The sequence below is a fragment of the Buteo buteo genome, chromosome 11, assembly GCF_964188355.1.
Source record: "Buteo buteo chromosome 11, bButBut1.hap1.1, whole genome shotgun sequence".
Taxonomy (NCBI): Eukaryota; Metazoa; Chordata; class Aves; order Accipitriformes; family Accipitridae; genus Buteo; species Buteo buteo.
This window is the reverse complement of record NC_134181.1, coordinates 24328812-24344681: the sequence shown is the minus strand read 5'-3', so window position 1 is coordinate 24344681 and position 15870 is coordinate 24328812. Positions and strand designations below refer to the sequence as shown.

The 15870-nt window shown below is 68.5% G+C and overlaps 4 protein-coding genes across 6 annotated transcripts; 3 read left to right on the top strand and 1 right to left on the bottom strand.

Moving 5' to 3' along the window:
* Positions 1 to 54: 54 nt before the first annotated feature.
* On the bottom strand, positions 55 to 2199 carry NIT1 (nitrilase 1). 3 transcript variants are annotated; one of them, XM_075040664.1, is made up of 6 exons: positions 2109 to 2199; positions 1401 to 1682; positions 1195 to 1298; positions 979 to 1112; positions 705 to 830; positions 55 to 358 (listed from the first exon to the last, which is right to left on the bottom strand). In XM_075040664.1, exons 2-6 carry the CDS (start codon positions 1637 to 1639, stop codon positions 77 to 79), a joined length of 885 nt encoding a protein of 294 aa, XP_074896765.1. In that variant the 5' UTR covers positions 1640 to 1682; positions 2109 to 2199; the 3' UTR covers positions 55 to 76. The 3 variants fall into 3 exon arrangements, with proteins under 3 accessions (XP_074896765.1, XP_074896766.1, XP_074896764.1); XM_075040665.1 differs by having other exon boundaries at positions 2117 to 2160; XM_075040663.1 differs by lacking the exon at positions 2109 to 2199 and having other exon boundaries at positions 55 to 355; positions 1401 to 2001.
* Positions 2200 to 2260: 61 nt separating this feature from the next.
* Positions 2261 to 3209, top strand: PFDN2 (prefoldin subunit 2). Its single transcript, XM_075040669.1, has 4 exons — positions 2261 to 2371; positions 2551 to 2639; positions 2720 to 2843; positions 2945 to 3209. Exons 1-4 carry the CDS (start codon positions 2306 to 2308, stop codon positions 3122 to 3124), a joined length of 459 nt encoding a protein of 152 aa, XP_074896770.1. The 5' UTR covers positions 2261 to 2305; the 3' UTR covers positions 3125 to 3209.
* Positions 3210 to 4068: 859 nt separating this feature from the next.
* Positions 4069 to 8500, top strand: LOC142036296 (V-type proton ATPase catalytic subunit A-like). The gene is made up of 14 exons (XM_075039425.1): positions 4069 to 4150; positions 4350 to 4478; positions 4941 to 5155; positions 5300 to 5437; positions 5532 to 5683; positions 6215 to 6377; positions 6466 to 6574; positions 6809 to 6931; positions 7035 to 7149; positions 7243 to 7306; positions 7382 to 7585; positions 7999 to 8093; positions 8171 to 8342; positions 8408 to 8500. The coding sequence occupies exons 1-14, from the start codon at positions 4069 to 4071 to the stop codon at positions 8498 to 8500; spliced, it is 1854 nt and encodes a 617-aa protein (XP_074895526.1).
* A 4819-nt stretch (positions 8501 to 13319) lies between these two features.
* LOC142036294 (lens fiber membrane intrinsic protein-like) lies at positions 13320 to 15590 on the top strand. Its single transcript, XM_075039424.1, has 4 exons — positions 13320 to 14002; positions 14591 to 14731; positions 14947 to 15081; positions 15257 to 15590. Exons 1-4 carry the CDS (start codon positions 13648 to 13650, stop codon positions 15322 to 15324), a joined length of 699 nt encoding a protein of 232 aa, XP_074895525.1. The 5' UTR covers positions 13320 to 13647; the 3' UTR covers positions 15325 to 15590.
* The last annotated feature ends 280 nt before the right edge of the window (positions 15591 to 15870 follow it).

The following is a 15870-nucleotide window of genomic DNA, read 5'->3' as shown; positions in this document are numbered from 1 at the left end:
CTGCATTTTGGGGAGAAACAGTCTGAAACAGAGCAGCTCTGGCCCTGCTCTAGATTTTACCACACCAGGGAGGGGCTCATGGCACTGGCGCCAGCCCCGTGGCCGCCACAGTGCCATAGAGGTCAGGCCGGCGGTGGCTGTGCACCGGGATCTCCTGGCGGATGCGGTGCAGGTAGTCGAGGTCGATCTCGGCGTAGCAGAGCCCAGTTCCCTCATGGCACTGGGCCACCACGGCACCCCAGGGGTCCACCACCAGTGCGTGGCCATAGGATGTCCGGTGCTCGTGGTTCTTCCCAGTCTGGGCAGCTGCCACCACGTAGCACTGGCTCTCGATGGCCCGGGCCCGCAGCAGCACCTGCTGGGGGATGTGGCACTGCCGGTGGTGCTGGACCACAGCCCCGGGTAGGGGGGAAATGGGGTAGAGAGTGGGGTTTGGGTGGGGGCCCCACAGCTGGGCTGACTGTGCCACCTGCCCCTTAAATACCCAAAAAAAGAGGCTATTTGTCTTAAATTTGCCCCTCTTGGCTGTAGGATTCATCCCTGTGTGCTTGCTGCTGGAGATGATTGGGGTGAGGGCTCAGCCCCAAGCTGCCAGCCCCGGGGGTGTCCCCAGCCCAGCAGAGGACAAGGGACAAGCAGCAAGAGCCGCTTGGAGCAGGGCACGGGGCCAAGGGAGAGGCTGGGAGGGCCAGGGCCGAGCTCACCTCCCAGTGCGCCGAGCCTGTGGGGACGGTGAAGGCTGAAGGATAGGTGAGGATCTCGGCGCCGGCATGCCGCAGCGCTAGCGAGATCTCGGGGAAGCGCAGGTCATAGCAGATGGAGAGGCCGAGCTGGCAGGGGCAAGGAAGAGACATCAGTGAGGACACGGCGCCTGGGCAGAGGTGAGGGGACAGCAGAGGGGACGTGGTGCTAGAGCCAGGGGAGCCCCTCGCCCTGCAGGGACCCCAAAATCCCCAGAGGTGCCCATCTGTACTGTACCTTCCCGGCTGGTGTGCTGACTGGGGCCACGATCTCAGTACCGGGATTGGTGAAGCTGCTCTCCTTCATGGTGACGCGTCCCTCCAGCTCCACGTCACACAGGTGGGTCTTCCTGTAAGTGGCCACGATGTTACCTGGGGACAAGAGGGTGTGAGGGGGGGACATCCGTGGGAGCTGGGGACCCCAGGTCGGTGGGGCAGGGCCGGGGGCTCTCACCTGCAGGGTCCAGCAGCACGTGGCAGTTGTAGATGCGCTGCGTGGTTGGCCAGTCCTGGCCGCGCTCGTGGAAGCCACCCAGGGACAGCCACACGCCGTACTCCCTGGGGAGAGGAACCTGGGGTCACCCTGGCTCTGCCAGCGATCCTGCAGCCAGCACCAGTGGCTCCATCTCCGCCACCCCGTGAGGGGGTCCCCATCAGTACTTAGCCAGCTCGGCGTAGCGTCCCATGAGGTCCCCGTCCAGTCCCTCGGCCAGGCTGAGGGTCTGCGCCGTGTTGGAGCCGATGTAGTCGAAGCCCTCGGGGAGGAAGACGAGGCAGGCGCTGCGATGTGCGGCTTCCCGCACCAGCCCGGCACAGGCGGCGAAGTTCAGCTCCTTGTCGGGTGTGGAGGTGACCTGGCCCACGGCCACCAGCGGCTTCAGCGTCGGGGGGTCCGCCATGGCGTGGGGCAGGCGCGGGGAGCTGTGGCACAGCGTGGGGTACCTGCCCAGGGTACCGGAGCTGTGCAGCCATCTCGGGGTGCACGGGGGGGCTGGGAGCAGGCAGCGCAGCAGAGTCCAGGGCACCGCTCTCAGCCTGGGGGCAGGGGGGACCCCGGGGTGTGGAGGGGGAGGGGTGTCACGGCTGCTGCCTGGTCCCTGTGCCGGGAGGGACCCACGGCCGAGGTGACGGCACCGGCCCCCACGCAGGGGCCTGTGGGTGGCTGGCACCGGCCAGCCCCCTCCTGTGACCCCACTGCCCCCAGCCCGCCTGCAGCGCCCAGGCCAGACCCCAAACTGCCCCAGCACCCCCAAACTGCCCCAGGTCCGCCCCACGCCAATCCCCCACCTGCCCCCAGGCCCCATCACCCCCCCACAATGGCCCAATTTGCCCCAAATCTCCCCCTCAAGCGTCTCCTGCGCCCCCCACCTGCCCACCGGCCGCACGGAGAAGACGCGGTCAAAGTCCCCCGTCCCTCCCCCTCCGCCAGCCGCGCCCGCAACAAAGATGGCGACGGCACCGCCTCACCGGGCAGTGCCCTCTACGAGCCCCGCCCCTTCCGGCGCCGGCCGGAAAGGGGCGGGGCCCGCGGCGCAGGAAGGCGCCGGTGGCGGGGGGGGGGGAAGATGGCGGACAGCGCGAAGGGGCGGCCGGCGGCAGCGCCCGGTGGGAAGGCGCTGACGGCGGAGCAGGTCCGGGCCGGGGAGCGGCGAGGGGGGTCCGGCTGGGCCCTGACACCGGGAGAGGGTCCCCGGGCAGGCCTCGGGAACTGGGGAGGGCGGCGGAGGGGCGGGAGGGGTGTGTCCCGGGCAGGCCCCCGGCACCGGGGGGGGTTCCAGCCCCGTCCCCGCCCCTGTCCCTGTCCCCGCAGGTGGTGGCCCGCTTCAACCGGCTGCGGCAGGAGCAGCGGGGCCTGGCCTCGAAGGCGGCCGAGCTGGAGCTGGAGCTGAACGAGCACAGGTGGGATGGGATGGGATGGGGGGGCACGTCTGGGCCGCGGGTGCCTTCGCCGCACTCCCTCACCCTCCTCTTCCTCCCAGCTTGGTCATCGAGACGCTGCGGGAGGTGGATCCCACGCGGAAGTGCTACCGCATGGTGGGCGGCATCTTGGTGGAGCGCACCGTCAAGGAGGTGCTGCCCGCCCTGGAGAGCAACAAGGAGCAGGTGAGGGGCGGCCAAGGACCCCCCCGGGATCCCCCTGGGGACCACCCGGTTCCCCCATGACCCCTCTCTCTTCCCCACCCCCTTTTTTTTTTTTTTTCTAGATCAGCAAAATAATTGAGACACTGAACCAGCAGCTGCAGGCAAAGGGTCGGGAGCTGAACGAGTTTCGGGAGAAGCACAACATTCGGCTGGTGGGCGAGGATGACCCCAAGCAGCCCCCCAAGGAGGGGGCTGAGGGGGCTGGGGCCAAGGGCAGCTCAGCCGGCGTCCTGGTCTCCTAGCTCCCCTGCCCTCCCCCCCCGCCTTGTTATTTAGCTTTGCTCCTCTTGTGTTTTTGTTAAATAAACGTGTTTTTTTTTTCCTTTGGTCACGGGCCAAGCGTGGGCGCTGAGGGTGGCTGCTGCTTCCCAGGCTCTGGTGGGTGGGGGATGGGGGGCAGGAATAGTGGGGTGCAGCCGCTGGGGAAGGCCAGAACAGGGCCGGGACCCCCCACACCCCTGGCTTGGCTTGCCACAGGTGACCTAGTATCACCGTCCCCCTCTCCCAGGGAGAGGTGGCACTTTGGGGGCAATGCGGTGGGCAGGTGGTGGCACCGGGCTGGCCTGGCCCGCTGGTTTCTTGTTCTGGCCACCAGAAATGCTCTGTGGTGCTTCCCTGGGTGTGATCGCCAACAGCTTGCCCCCCCTACACCCCCCCCCCGGCAGCTGTGGGATCACCACCAGTGCTGGAGCTGCTGCCCCAGCCTCACGTGGGGCTGGGGGGGGTGTGCGGAGAAACACCCCCCCAGTGCCTGAAACGCTGTGAGGGGGCCCCAAAATCAGGGTGGTGGGTGCTACGGGAGGGTGCACATGTATGCTGCTGGGGGCTGTGGACACCCCAAAAGGCAGGGACAGGGGATGTGGAGGGGGGGCAGGTCCCTGGGGAGACAGAGACCCCAGGACACGCACCCAGGAGGGGACGGAGACCCGGTGGTGGCACCAGGGAGGGAGGGTGTCACCGTCACCCTGAGCGAGGCAGAGGTCGGCGTGTGCCGGTGCGTGCCGGTGTGTGGCACCCTAGGGTGCGGCGGTGGTGGCAGGAGGAGGGGGACAAGAGGAGGGGACGTGGCCCTTGTTGACTGTATACAGCCCCCACCCGCGGCATCACCTCCCACCGGGCTCAGCCGGTTCCCTGCAGCTGGTGGCCCCATATAACGCCGGTGACACCAGGACTGGCCGGGGACGCCATGGAGGGGGCCGGGGGGCCGCGGCTGGCGGAGGCCGAGAGGGAGAGTCTGCTGGGCTCTGTCCACGGCGTCTCGGGTCCCGGTACCAGCAGCGGGGACGCAGGGACAGGGACCCCAATGGTCTTTTTGGTCTCAAAATGGGACCTGGGGAGGGGACAGGGATGGGGGAGCAGCTGGGAAGGTCGTGGGGAGGGGACAGGGATGGGGATGGGTTGGGGACAAGGGAGCTGCTGGGGGAGTGGTCGGGGCCGGGTCAGGGTGACGGTGGCGTGTCCCCACAGTGGTGACAGCCACCCGCATGGCGGGGGCGGCCATGTATGAGCTGGTGCGCGTGGGGCATGCGGAGCTGGTGGGGGAGATCATCCGGCTGGAGGGGGACATGGCCACTCTTCAGGTCTACGAGGAGACCTGTATCCTGCCGGCACTGCCTGTCCCCATGTCCCCTCCCCACCACCCCTGCCCTTCCCTGTCCTTCTCTGTGTCCCCTACCCCCCTGTACCCCCCTGTCCCCGGTCCCCCTTCCCTGTCCCTCCTGTCCTTCTCTGTCCCCTCATCCTCCCCTGTTCCCCTCTGTCCCCTCCCACCTCCCCGTCCTGCCCTTCCCTTCCTCCCCTGTCCCCCTCCCCACCTGCCCCTGTCCCCCACTCTGGTCTCTGCCCTGTCCCTGCCATCCTCCGCTGTCCCCTTGTTCGATCCTCCCCTGCCTTCTCCCTATCCCTATTCCCACCCTGCCATCTTCCCCTGTCCTTTCCTGTCTCCTCCCTGCCCCCCCCCATCCTGCCCTGTCCCCCCATCTTTTCCTGCCCCTCCGGTCCCCCCCATCCTGTCCCCGTCCCCATCTCATTGGTGGCCTTTCCTGAGCGTGGGGGCAGCGGGGGTGCGGGTGGGGGACCCAGTGCTGCGAACGGGGAAGCCGCTCTCGGTGGAGCTGGGTCCTGGCATCCTGGGCTCCATCTTCGATGGGATCCAGCGTCCGCTGCGGGACATCGCCCAGCTCACCTGCAGCATCTACATCCCACGGGGCACCAACGTGCCCGCGCTGCCCCGGCACCTCACCTGGGACTTCACCCCCAGCAAGGATGTCCGGGTGCGTGTCCCCACGTCCGGGTGCGTGTCCCCACATGCCTCCTGGGGATGCGGGGACGGCCACCCCTTCTCCCAGCACCCCTGGAGGGGACGCAGCCTGTCCCCATTGGGGTCCCGCATCCTCACGGCCACCCCCACCCTCCAGGTTGGGAGCCACGTCACCGGTGGTGACATCTACGGGACGGTGGCTGAGAACTCGCTCATCCAGCACAAGATCATGGTGCCACCCCGCAGCCGCGGCACCGTCACCTACATCGCACCCCCCGGGCACTACAGCGTCTCGGTGAGGGTGGGAGGCTGGTGATGGACGGCAGGGTGGTGGGTGTCGGGGTCCCCTGTCCCCACTGCCCTGTCCGTCCCTCCTGTACCCCCCGCAGGACGTGGTGCTGGAGCTGGACTTCCAGGGCAGCGCAGAGAAGCTGACCATGCTGCAGGTCTGGCCGGTGAGACAGACCCGGCCTGTGGCCGAGAAGCTGCCAGCAAATCATCCGCTGCTGACGGGCCAGCGGGTGCTGGACGCCCTCTTCCCGTAGGGACTGGGACCGGGGTGGGGGGCAAGGGTGGGAGATGGGGACAGGAATGGGGATGGAGATAGGGCTGGAGATGGGGATTGGGGACAGGGATGGGGGACAGGGACAGGGATGGGGACAGGGTTGGGGATGGGGAACAGGGACAGAGATGGGGCTGGGGACAGGGGACAGCGATGTGAGACAGGGATGGAAGTGGGGATAGGGCTGGAAATAGGAACAAGGGACAAGGATGGGGATGGGGGACAAGGATGGGGGATGGGGACAGGGATGGGGACATAGACAGGGTTGGGGCTGGGAACAGGGACAAGGGTGGGGACAGCCCTGCTGGGGAAAAAGGGGACAGTGGGAGGGCTGGTGGGTGACACTGGGGGGGGTCACAATCACTCCAGACAGTGCCCAGGAGAGATGGGGACAGGGACGGGGATGGGGGTCCCTCCCATCTCCATGGGGATGTAGCTGGGTGGTGTGGGGGGACTGTCCCCCCTCTGCAGCCGCCACTCTCAGCTGTCCCCACGCGTCCCCATCCCCAGGTGCGTGCAGGGTGGCACCACGGCCATCCCGGGCGCTTTTGGCTGCGGCAAGACTGTCATCTCTCAGTCCCTGTCCAAGTACTCCAACAGTGACATCATCGTCTACGTGGGCTGTGGCGAGCGGGGCAACGAGATGTCCGAGGTCCTGCGGGACTTCCCCGAGGTGGGGATGGGTGGCACGGCGATGGGGTGACGGTCAGCTGGGTGCTGCGGGGCTGGTGGCCGGGTGGTGACGGTGACGCTGTCCCCAGCTCACCATGGAGGTGGACGGGAGGACAGAGACCATCATGAAGCGCACGACGCTGGTGGCCAACACCTCCAACATGCCGGTGGCCGCCCGTGAAGCCTCCATCTACACCGGTGGGCTGGGGACCGCCGTGGCGGGGGGGGGTGTGTGCGGCACATGTGAGTGTGTGTGGCATGTGTGAACGTGCATGCACGCTGTGGGGCCACTTGTGCACCCAGCCCTGTGCATGGATGGGCGCACAGAAGGGCAGCCGTGAGCTCGCTGGAGCGCGCGCCAAGCGTGCAAGGGGTGCACACCGAGGGCGTGAGGGCTGTGCCAAGCGTGTGAGCCGCGTGCCGCCGACGCAGGCATCACGCTCTCCGAGTACTTCCGCGACATGGGCCACCACGTCAGCATGATGGCCGACTCCACTTCCCGCTGGGCCGAGGCACTGCGCGAGATCTCGGGGCGCTTGGCCGAGATGCCGGCGGGTGAGCCCCGGTCCCGGGGCGGGAGGAACCCCTCGCCCCTCCGCTAGCCCCGAGGTCACGGTGAGGGGCTCCGGCCCCCCTGGTGACGCCGTGCTCCCCGCAGACAGCGGCTACCCTGCGTACCTGGGCGCCCGCCTGGCATCATTCTACGAGCGCGCGGGGCGAGCGCGCTGCCTGGGGTCCCCTGCCCGTGAGGGCAGCGTCAGCATCGTCGGCGCGTGAGTGGGGGGGGCTGCGGCGAGGAGGGGGGTGGCGTGGGGGACCCCCACTCTGGCCACCCTGCCAAGGCCCCTACCCTCTGTCCCCCGCAGTGTGTCCCCACCGGGAGGGGACTTCTCAGACCCCGTCACCTCGGCCACACTGGGCATCGTGCAGGTGAGCGGGATGCACCGGGGACCCCCCCGTCCAGGCATGGCCATCCCTGACAACCCCCACCCCGTGCCCTCCCAGGTTTTTTGGGGGCTGGACAAGAAGCTGGCACAGCGTAAGCACTTCCCCTCGGTCAACTGGCTGATCAGCTACAGCAGGTACCTGCGGGCGCTGGAGTCCCACTACGAGGGGCTGTACCCCGAGTTCCCCACCCTGCGCAGCCGGGCCAGGGAGATCCTGCAGGAGGAAGAGGAGCTGGCCGAGATTGTCCAGTTGGTCGGCAAGGTGGGATACGGGATGGGACAGGGAATAGGGGATGGAGGTGGGATGGATGATACGGGATGGAATTGTGGTAGGGACTGGGATAAAGATTGGATGGGCATATGGGATATGGGATGAGGATGAGGATGGAGACATAATGGTTGGGGATGGAGAAGCAGATAGGGATACGGGGTGGCGATAGGAGGGGTTGGGGATGGGGATGAGGGTGGAATGGGGGATGAGGAATGGGATCAGGGATATGGGATGGGACTGGGGTGGGGATGGGGATATGGGCTATGGGATGAGGATGGGAATGGGGGATATGGGATTGGGATGGGATGGATGGGATGGGGTCATGATGGGCTGGGGATGAGGACATAGGATATGGGGTGAGATGGGGATGGGAATGGGGACACTCCACACCTGTCCCCCTGCAGGCGTCCCTCGCCGAGGCTGACAAGGTGACGCTGGAGGTGGCGAAGCTCCTCAAGGATGACTTCCTCCAGCAGAATGGCTACTCCTCCTACGACAGGTACCCCCACCGCCCCCGCAGCCCTCCGGCCCCCCTGGTGCCAGCACTGACCCCCCCCCGATGACACCCCCCCCCAGGTTCTGCCCCTTCTACAAGACAGTGGGGATGCTGCACAACATGGTCACCTTCTACGAGCTGGCGCGGCACGCCGTGGAGGCCACTGTGCCGGGCGAGCGCCGCATCACCTGGGCCACCATCCGCGAGAGCCTGGGGGACATCCTCTACAAGCTGAGTGCCATGAAGTTCAAGGTGGGTGTCGGGGGGCTGTGACCCCCATTGGGGAGGTGCAGTGGGTGATGCCACCATGTCCCCAGGACCCGGTGAAGGACGGCGAAGCCAACATCACAGCTGCCTTCGCCCAGCTCAACGAGGAGATGCAGGCGGCTTTCCGCAACCTGGAGGACTGAGGCGGGGGCAGGAAAAGGGGGGGGTACGGGATGCGGGGGTCCCCCTGGGAGTCCCCCCCCCGTCCAATAAAGGGCCCGAAGTGGCACTTGGCCTCCAGGCGTGGTTTCCCCATGGTGGGTGGAAGCGTCCGGTCCCCCTCCCTCCACGGGTGCTGGCACCGGACCCTCGCCAGGCGGGCCCAGGGGGGTCCCTTTCCTGTTCCAGCCTGGAAAGGAGAGGAAAGCCGGGGGGGTCTGGGGGGGGGGGCAGCATCTTCAGGGCCTGGGAGGATTTTGGGGGGTTGATGTGGCGGTTTTGGGATTCAGCAGCCCCCCCCAGCAAGAAGCCCCCTTTCTCCATGCTGAGCCCCAGTGGATTTGATGCACGTGGCGGGGACCCCAGTGGAGCCGAGCGGGCTGCAGTGGGGTGGCAGTGGGACATGGGAGTGACAGTGACTCCCCTGGGTAGGACATGGGGGTGACAAGGACACTCTGGATGTGACATAGGGGTGACAGTGACCCCCCCCCCCGGGCCATCCCTGAGCATCCTCCAGCAGTGGGGACAGTGGTGGGACATGGGGGTCAGAGTGATCCCCAACTCCCGGGCCAGAGCTGAGGTGACAACACGGGGTCTCGGGTGGGACACACACGCACACACACAGCCGGGTGCATTTTGGGGCCACCAAGGCAAAGGAGCCACGTGGCTGGGGGGGTGTCCTCCTATTTGCCCCCCCCCCCCCGAGGCTGGCGGGGTCTGCCCGGGGTCGCCCGTCGCCCCCCACGCCGGGCGGAGCCCGGCGTGGGGGGCGACGGGCGACCCCGGGCAGACCCCGCCAGCCCTGGGATGGGGGTGTCCTACGTCGTGGTGTCCGTCCGTCCCCGTCGCCCCCCTCCACCGCCCTCGGTGCCGCCCCCTCCCGCCCCACCTCCCGCCCCGTCCCGCCCCCCCCCCGAGCCACCGCCCGGAGATGTGGGTCCTGCTGCTGCCCCTGGGGCTGGGCTCAGCCCTGCTGCCCCCCGGTGGGTCCCGGGGGGGGGTCGGGGGGTCGGGCTGCGGGGTCGCGGAGGGGGGGCTGGGGGACCGGGAGCAGCGGGGGGACGACGGCGACACTGCGGGAGACGGTGGGGCTCGGGGCTGGGGGAGGAGGGTGTCCCTGTCCCTGTCCCTGTCCCTTCCCATGCCCCCGTCCCTGTCCCCGTGTCCCCATCCCGGTCCCTGTCCCGTCGCCGAGCTGTCGTGGTGACGGTCCCCGAGTGTCCCACACTGGTGAGTCCCCGCCATGGCCACATCGTGGGACGGTGACAGTCCCCAGGGTGCCCAGTAGTGACCCCCGTGGCTGTGGGACAATGACAATCCCCAGGGTCCCCCAGCAGTGTCCCTGAGGCCGTGGGATGGTGGCAGTCCCCAGGGTCCCCCAGTAGTGACCCCCATGGCCGTGGGACGGTGACCATCCCCAGGTCCCCCAGCAGTGTCCCTGAGGCCGTGGGATGGTGGCAGTCCCCAGGGTCCCCCAGTAGTGACCCCCGTGGCCGTGGGATGGTGACAGTCCCCAGGGTCCCCCAGCAGTGTCCCCCGTGGCCATGGGATGGTGGCAGTCCCCAGGGTCCCCCAGTAGTGACCCCCGTGGCCGTGGGATGGTGACCATCCCCAGGGTCCCCCAGCAGTGTCCCTGAGGCCGTGGGATGGTGACAGTCCCCAGGGTCCCCCAGTAGTGTCCCCCGTGGCCGTGGGATGGTGGCAGTCCCCAGGGCCCCCCCAAGGCCGTACCACAGGTCGGTGCCATGTGCCGGTGACAGTCCCTGTTGTCCCCAGGCCCCCTGGCGCTGGGCCCCTGCCACGGCCCAGCTGAGCCGGCCGCGGGCCGTGGTGACACCTCGGAGGTCTGCGGGCTGTGCCACAGCCCCCACCGGGGCCGGGCACAGGCCAACGGCACAGTGGGTGCCAGCATCACCCTGGGGTGCCCCTTGGTGGGTGCCCCCCTGGGCCAGCTGCGGGCCGTGCACTGGCACTTCTGGGGTGACCCCGTGGGCCCCAGTGCTGCCATCTGCAGCCAGAGCTGTGGCCGCCCCCGCTGCGGCCCACCCGACTGCAACTGCACCGTGCTGCCGGCACCCACTGACACCCCAGGGGTGCTGGTCCTGCGGCGCCTGCGGGATGAGGACGCTGGCACCTACACCTGCCTGCTGCTGGGTGAGGACGACTGTGCCTGCGGGGAGGTGATGCTGCTCCTCAGCGGCGGTGAGCCCCTCACCCTGGCGTCGGGGCTGCGGGGATGGTGGGAGCCCCTCACCCTGGCATTGGGGCTATGGGGATAGTGGGTGGTGGGAGCCCCTCACCCTGGTGTCGGGGCTGTGGGTGCTGTGGGGATGGTGGGTAGTGGAAGCCCCTCACCCTGGCTTCGGGGCTGCGGGGATGGTGGGAGCCCCTCACCCTGGCATTGGGGCTGTGGGGATAGTGGGTGGTGGGAGCCCCTCACCCTGGTGTCGGGGCTGTGGGTGCTGTGGGGATGGTGGGCAGTGGGAGCCCCTCACCCTGACGTCGGGGCTGCGGGGATGGTGGGAGCCCCTCACCCTGGTGTCGGGGCTGTGGGTGCTGTGGGGATGGTGGGCAGTGGGAGCCCCTCACCCTGGTGTCGGGGCTGTGGGGATGGTGGATGCTGGGAGCCCCTCACCCTGGCATTGGTGCTGCAGGGATGGTGGATGCTGGGAGCCCCTCACCCTGGTGTCAGGGCTGTGGGGATGGTGGGTAGTGGGAGCCCCTCACCCTGGTGTCGGGGCTGTGGGTGCTGTGGGGATGGTGGGCAGTGGGAGCCCCTCACCCTGGTGTCGGGGCTGCAGGGATGGTGGATGCTGGGAGCCCCTCACCCTGGTGTCGGGGCTGTGGGGATGGTGGGCAGTGGGAGCCCCTCACCCTGGTGTCGGGGCTGTGGGGATGGTGGGCAGTGGGAGCCCCTCACCCTGGCATTGGGGCTATGGGGATAGTGGGTGGTGGGAGCCCCTCACCCTGGTGTCGGGGCTGTGGGTGCTGTGGGAATGGTGGGTAGTGGAAGCCCCTCATCCTGGCTTCGGGGCTGCGGGGATGGTGGGAGCCCCTCACCCTGGCATTGGGGCTGTGGGGATGGTGGGCAGTGGGAGCCCCTCACCCTGGTGTTGGGGCTGTGGGAGCCCCTCACCGTGGTGTTGGGGCTGTGGGTGCTGTGGGATGGTGGTTGGTGGGAGCCCCTCACCCTGGCATCGGGGCTGCTGGGATGGCTGCGGGGCTGTGAGTGCTGTAGGGGGGGTGGGGGCAGCAGGAGCACCTCACCGTAGCATCAGGCCCATGGGGACGTGGGCAGCCCCTGAGGTGGTTTCCCCCCCTGCCCCCCCTCTCCGCAGGGGCCCCCTGCAGCCCCCCCTGCTCCAGGGCCCCCCCCCGTGGCAGCTGCAGCCTCGGCCTCCTCCTCCTCCTCCTGCTGCTGCCGCCAGCCTGCGGCCTGTGACCCGGCGAGAGTGTGTGCCCGGGCATGTGTGAGTGCGCGCATGTGTGTGCATATGTGCGTGTGCGTGTGCGCACACGTATGTGCAAGGGTGCACGGGGGTGTGTGCGTGTGTCTGGGTGTGCATGTGAGGGGTGGGGGCACGTGCGGGGGCATGTGGGGAGGGGTGTGCACACGCGTGTACGTGTGCTGGGGGGTGCGCACACGTGTGTGTGTGGCGGGGGTGTGCACAAGCGTGCCTGGCCACATGCGTGTGCAGCACATGTGTCCCCCCCCAGCATGTGCCACGCGGACAGTGGCACTAGGGGACAGCCCCGGCCGGCGCCTCCTTGGCCACCCCTGGGGACTGACCCCCACCCTGGGGGGCTCCCCCCCCACTCACACCCCCAGTGTTCCCAATGTCCCTTTCCTCTGTGTCCCCCATGTCTCCCCGGCCCCCCTGACCCCCCCATCTCAGTGTCCCCCCTGCTCCCAGTCTCTCCCAGGTCCCCAGTGTCCCATCCCCAGCCCGGTGGCTGCAGGGTCCCCAGCTCACCCGGGACTGATCCTGCCCATGGTGATGGCACCCGCTGTCCCCAGGGTACTGGAGGGGACACTGGGATTGGGGGGGGGGCAGGGTGGGACGCCGGCTGTGTCACTTGCCCCCCCCCACATTGCCACCCCGGCGGGGACAAGCTTTTGCCGTGTCAGCACCCGGGTGACGGCAGCACCCAGAGCCTTCCCTGCATTGTGTCCCCGACAATGGCACTGCCACGTGCCCCCACGGCCTCGGCACCCCCCCTGCCGCCCAGGGCCCCCGTCCCCATCCCAGAGGGACAGAGGGACAGAGGCACAGGCGGCCATGGGGCGCACAGCTGGTGGGTGCTGAAGGCAGGTGAGTGGCTGGGGGTGGGTGCCTGGGAGGGGTCTGTCCCCCATTCCCCACCCGCCTCCCAGGGGTGCCACCCCTGGGTCCCCTGTGGTGTCCCGCAGAGATGCCCCTGGTGTCCCCCAAGGTGCCACCCCCGAGTGCCCAATGTCCCTAGAGGTGCCGCCCCCGGGTACCCCCATATCCTTCAGATGCCACCCTGGCTTCCACTGACAGCCCCTGCAGGTGTCCCCATGGGTGTCCCCTGGAGATGCACACCCCCCCCCGGGTACAGCCCTCCCCCAGAGATGTCCCTACAATTGTCCCCTGTGTTCCCTGGAGGTGCCCCCCCCCGCATACCCCTATGACCCCCAGAGATGTCCCCATGCGTGCCTGTTGTGTCCCCTGGAGATGCCACCCCGAGGTATCCCCATGTTCCCTGCAGATGTCCCCACGATTTTCCCCTGCGTCCCCTGGAGATGTCCCCCCCCCGGGTACACCCCCCCCCAGAGATGTCCCTATAATAGTCCCCTGCATCCCCTGGAGATGGCCCCCCGCGTACCCCCATGTGCCCCAGAGATGTCCCCATAGGTGCCCCTTGTGTCCCCTGGAGATGCCACCCCCGGGTACACCCCCCCAAGATGTCCCTACAATTGTCCCCTGCAGATGCCACCCTCAGGTACCCCCATATCCTTGAGATGCCACCCTGGCTTCCACTGACAGCCCCTGCAGCTGTCTCCATGGGTGTCCCCAGGGTCCCCTGAAGATGCCCCAGCCCTGCCCCCCCCGGGTACCCCCCTGTCCCCTGCAGATGTCCCCACAATTGTCCCCAGTGTCCCCTGGAGATGCCGCCCCCCCCTCCCCAAGATGTCCCACAATTGTCCCCTGCATCCCTTGGAGATGCCCCCTCCAGGTACCCCCGTGTTCCCCAGAGACGTCCCCACGATTGTCCCCTGTGTCCCCTGGTGCTGCCTCCCCCCCCCCCCCCGGGGGTGGCAGCAGCCCCCACAGCCCCTCCCTGGCGCAGGGGGATGCCGGCTGGCGGGGGGCTGCTCTGTGGGGCCAGCGGCCTGGCCCTGCTCCTGGCCGCCACCGCCACCCACTTCTGGCTGCAGCGCCGGGCGCCCGGTGGCACTGCCAGCCTCGGGCTGTGGCGAACCTGCCTCGGGGGGCACTGCCGCCCCCACCCCGGCACTCCGGGTAGGCACCGGGTGAGATGAGCTGTGCCCGGTCTCTGCGGGGTGGGGATGGGGGGGGAGCACTGCTGTGCTGAGCTGTGCCTGGTCTCTGTGGGGTGGGGATTGGGGGGAGTTCTGCTGCACTGAGCTGTGCGTGGTCTCTGCGGGGCGGGAGGGGGGCACTGCTGTGCTGAGCTATGCCTGGTCTCTGAGGGGTGGGGAATGGGGGGGGGGGGAGCACTGCTGTGCTGAGCTGTGCCTGGTCTCTGTGGGGTGGGGATTAGGGGGAGTTCTGCTGCACTGAGCTGTGCCTGGTCTCTGAGGGGTGGGGAATGGGGGGGGGGAGCACTGCTGTGCTGAGCTGTGCCTGGTTGCTGTGGGGTGGGGGGGGTCACTGCTGCACTGAGCTGTGTCCAGCCTCTGTGGGGTGGGGATTGGGGGGAGTTCTGCTGCACTGAGCTGTGCATGGTCTCTGCGGGGGGGGGGGGGGGCGGGCACTGCTGCGCTGAGCTATGCCCAGCCTCTGCAGGCAAGGTGTGGGGGGCTGTGTTCTGGGCATGTACTTGCTTGGGGTCCTGTGTCCCCAACACCTCTGTGTGTCCCCCACCAGCCTTATGGGAGGCCACACGGGTGCTGATGCTGCTCTCGGTGCTCACTGCCACCGCCGGCCTCGCTCTGGGGCTCTCCATCGTGGCCAGTGCTGCCCGGCGGTCGCGTGCCCGCGTGGCCGGTGTCACCCTGCTCCTGGCTGGTACGTGGGGACGGGATGGAGGGGTGGGGCTGGGGCACACGGAGCTCAGGGGCTGTCCCCACGGGAGTCACTGCTGCATTGAGCTGTGCCCAGTCTCTGCAGGCTGAGCCGTGCCTGTCACTGCTGCACTGAGCTGTGCCTAGCCTCTGCCTGCCTGGCTGGGGGCTCGCAGGCTGGGCTGGCCCGTGCTGCCGACCCATCCCCTCTGCCCGCAGGTCTGCTGGCACTGCTGGGGCTGGGGGTGTACACGGCTGGCACGCTGAGCCTCCTGGGGCCAGCCCGCACTGCCTGGCGCTTCTCCTGGTCCTACATCCTGGGCTGGGTCGCCGTCGTCCTCATCGGCTCAGCAGGTAGCAGCACCCGCAGGGCCTGGTCACTGCTGTGCTGAGCTGTGCCCGGTCTCTGCAGGGCTGAGCTGGGGCCGGCCACGTGCCGAGAGCACCCACAGATGGGGGGCAGCAGGGAAGGCTCCCCCACACCCACGTTGAGCCGTCCCCGTGCCCCACGGGCTCCTCTCTCCCCCAGGGCTTTTCCACCTCTGTGCCGCTGCCAAGGACCCGTCTCCAGAGAGCTCTGAAGTGGCGGGTGCCTGAGGGGCTCCAGCCGCCTCGGGGGGGTCCCCGCTCCTGCCCTTGCCCTCACCCTCCTCCCCGCAGGAGTCGGGTGGGTGCACCCTGGGATGCAGGTCACTGCTGTGCTGAGTTGTGTCCAGTCACTGCTGTGCTGAGTTGTGCCTGGTCTCTGCAGGGCTGAGCTCCCCCTGCTCTCCCACTCCCTCCCCCCCACCCCTGTTTTGCCCCCTCCCCCCCCCCGACTCTTGCTGTGCCAATAAACTGCCAGGCCCCTCCCCCGCCGTGGGCTGCCCTGTGGTGTCCGGTGGGATTTGGGGACCCCAAATTGCGTGTGTGTGTGGGTCGGTGCCAGCCCACAGCCCTCCCCCTTCCCAGGGTTTGGGCAGGAACAGGGATGGTTGCGGGGTCTCACCCTGGGCGGGTCTGAGGGAGGGGGAACTGGGGGTTAATGGGAGGCCGTGGGGCAGGGGGAATGGACTGGGAGGGGCACGGTGTGTGTGTGTGTGTGTGTGTGTGTGTGTGTGTGTGTGTGTGTGTGTGTGTCACTGAGGGGCACCCACGGGGACA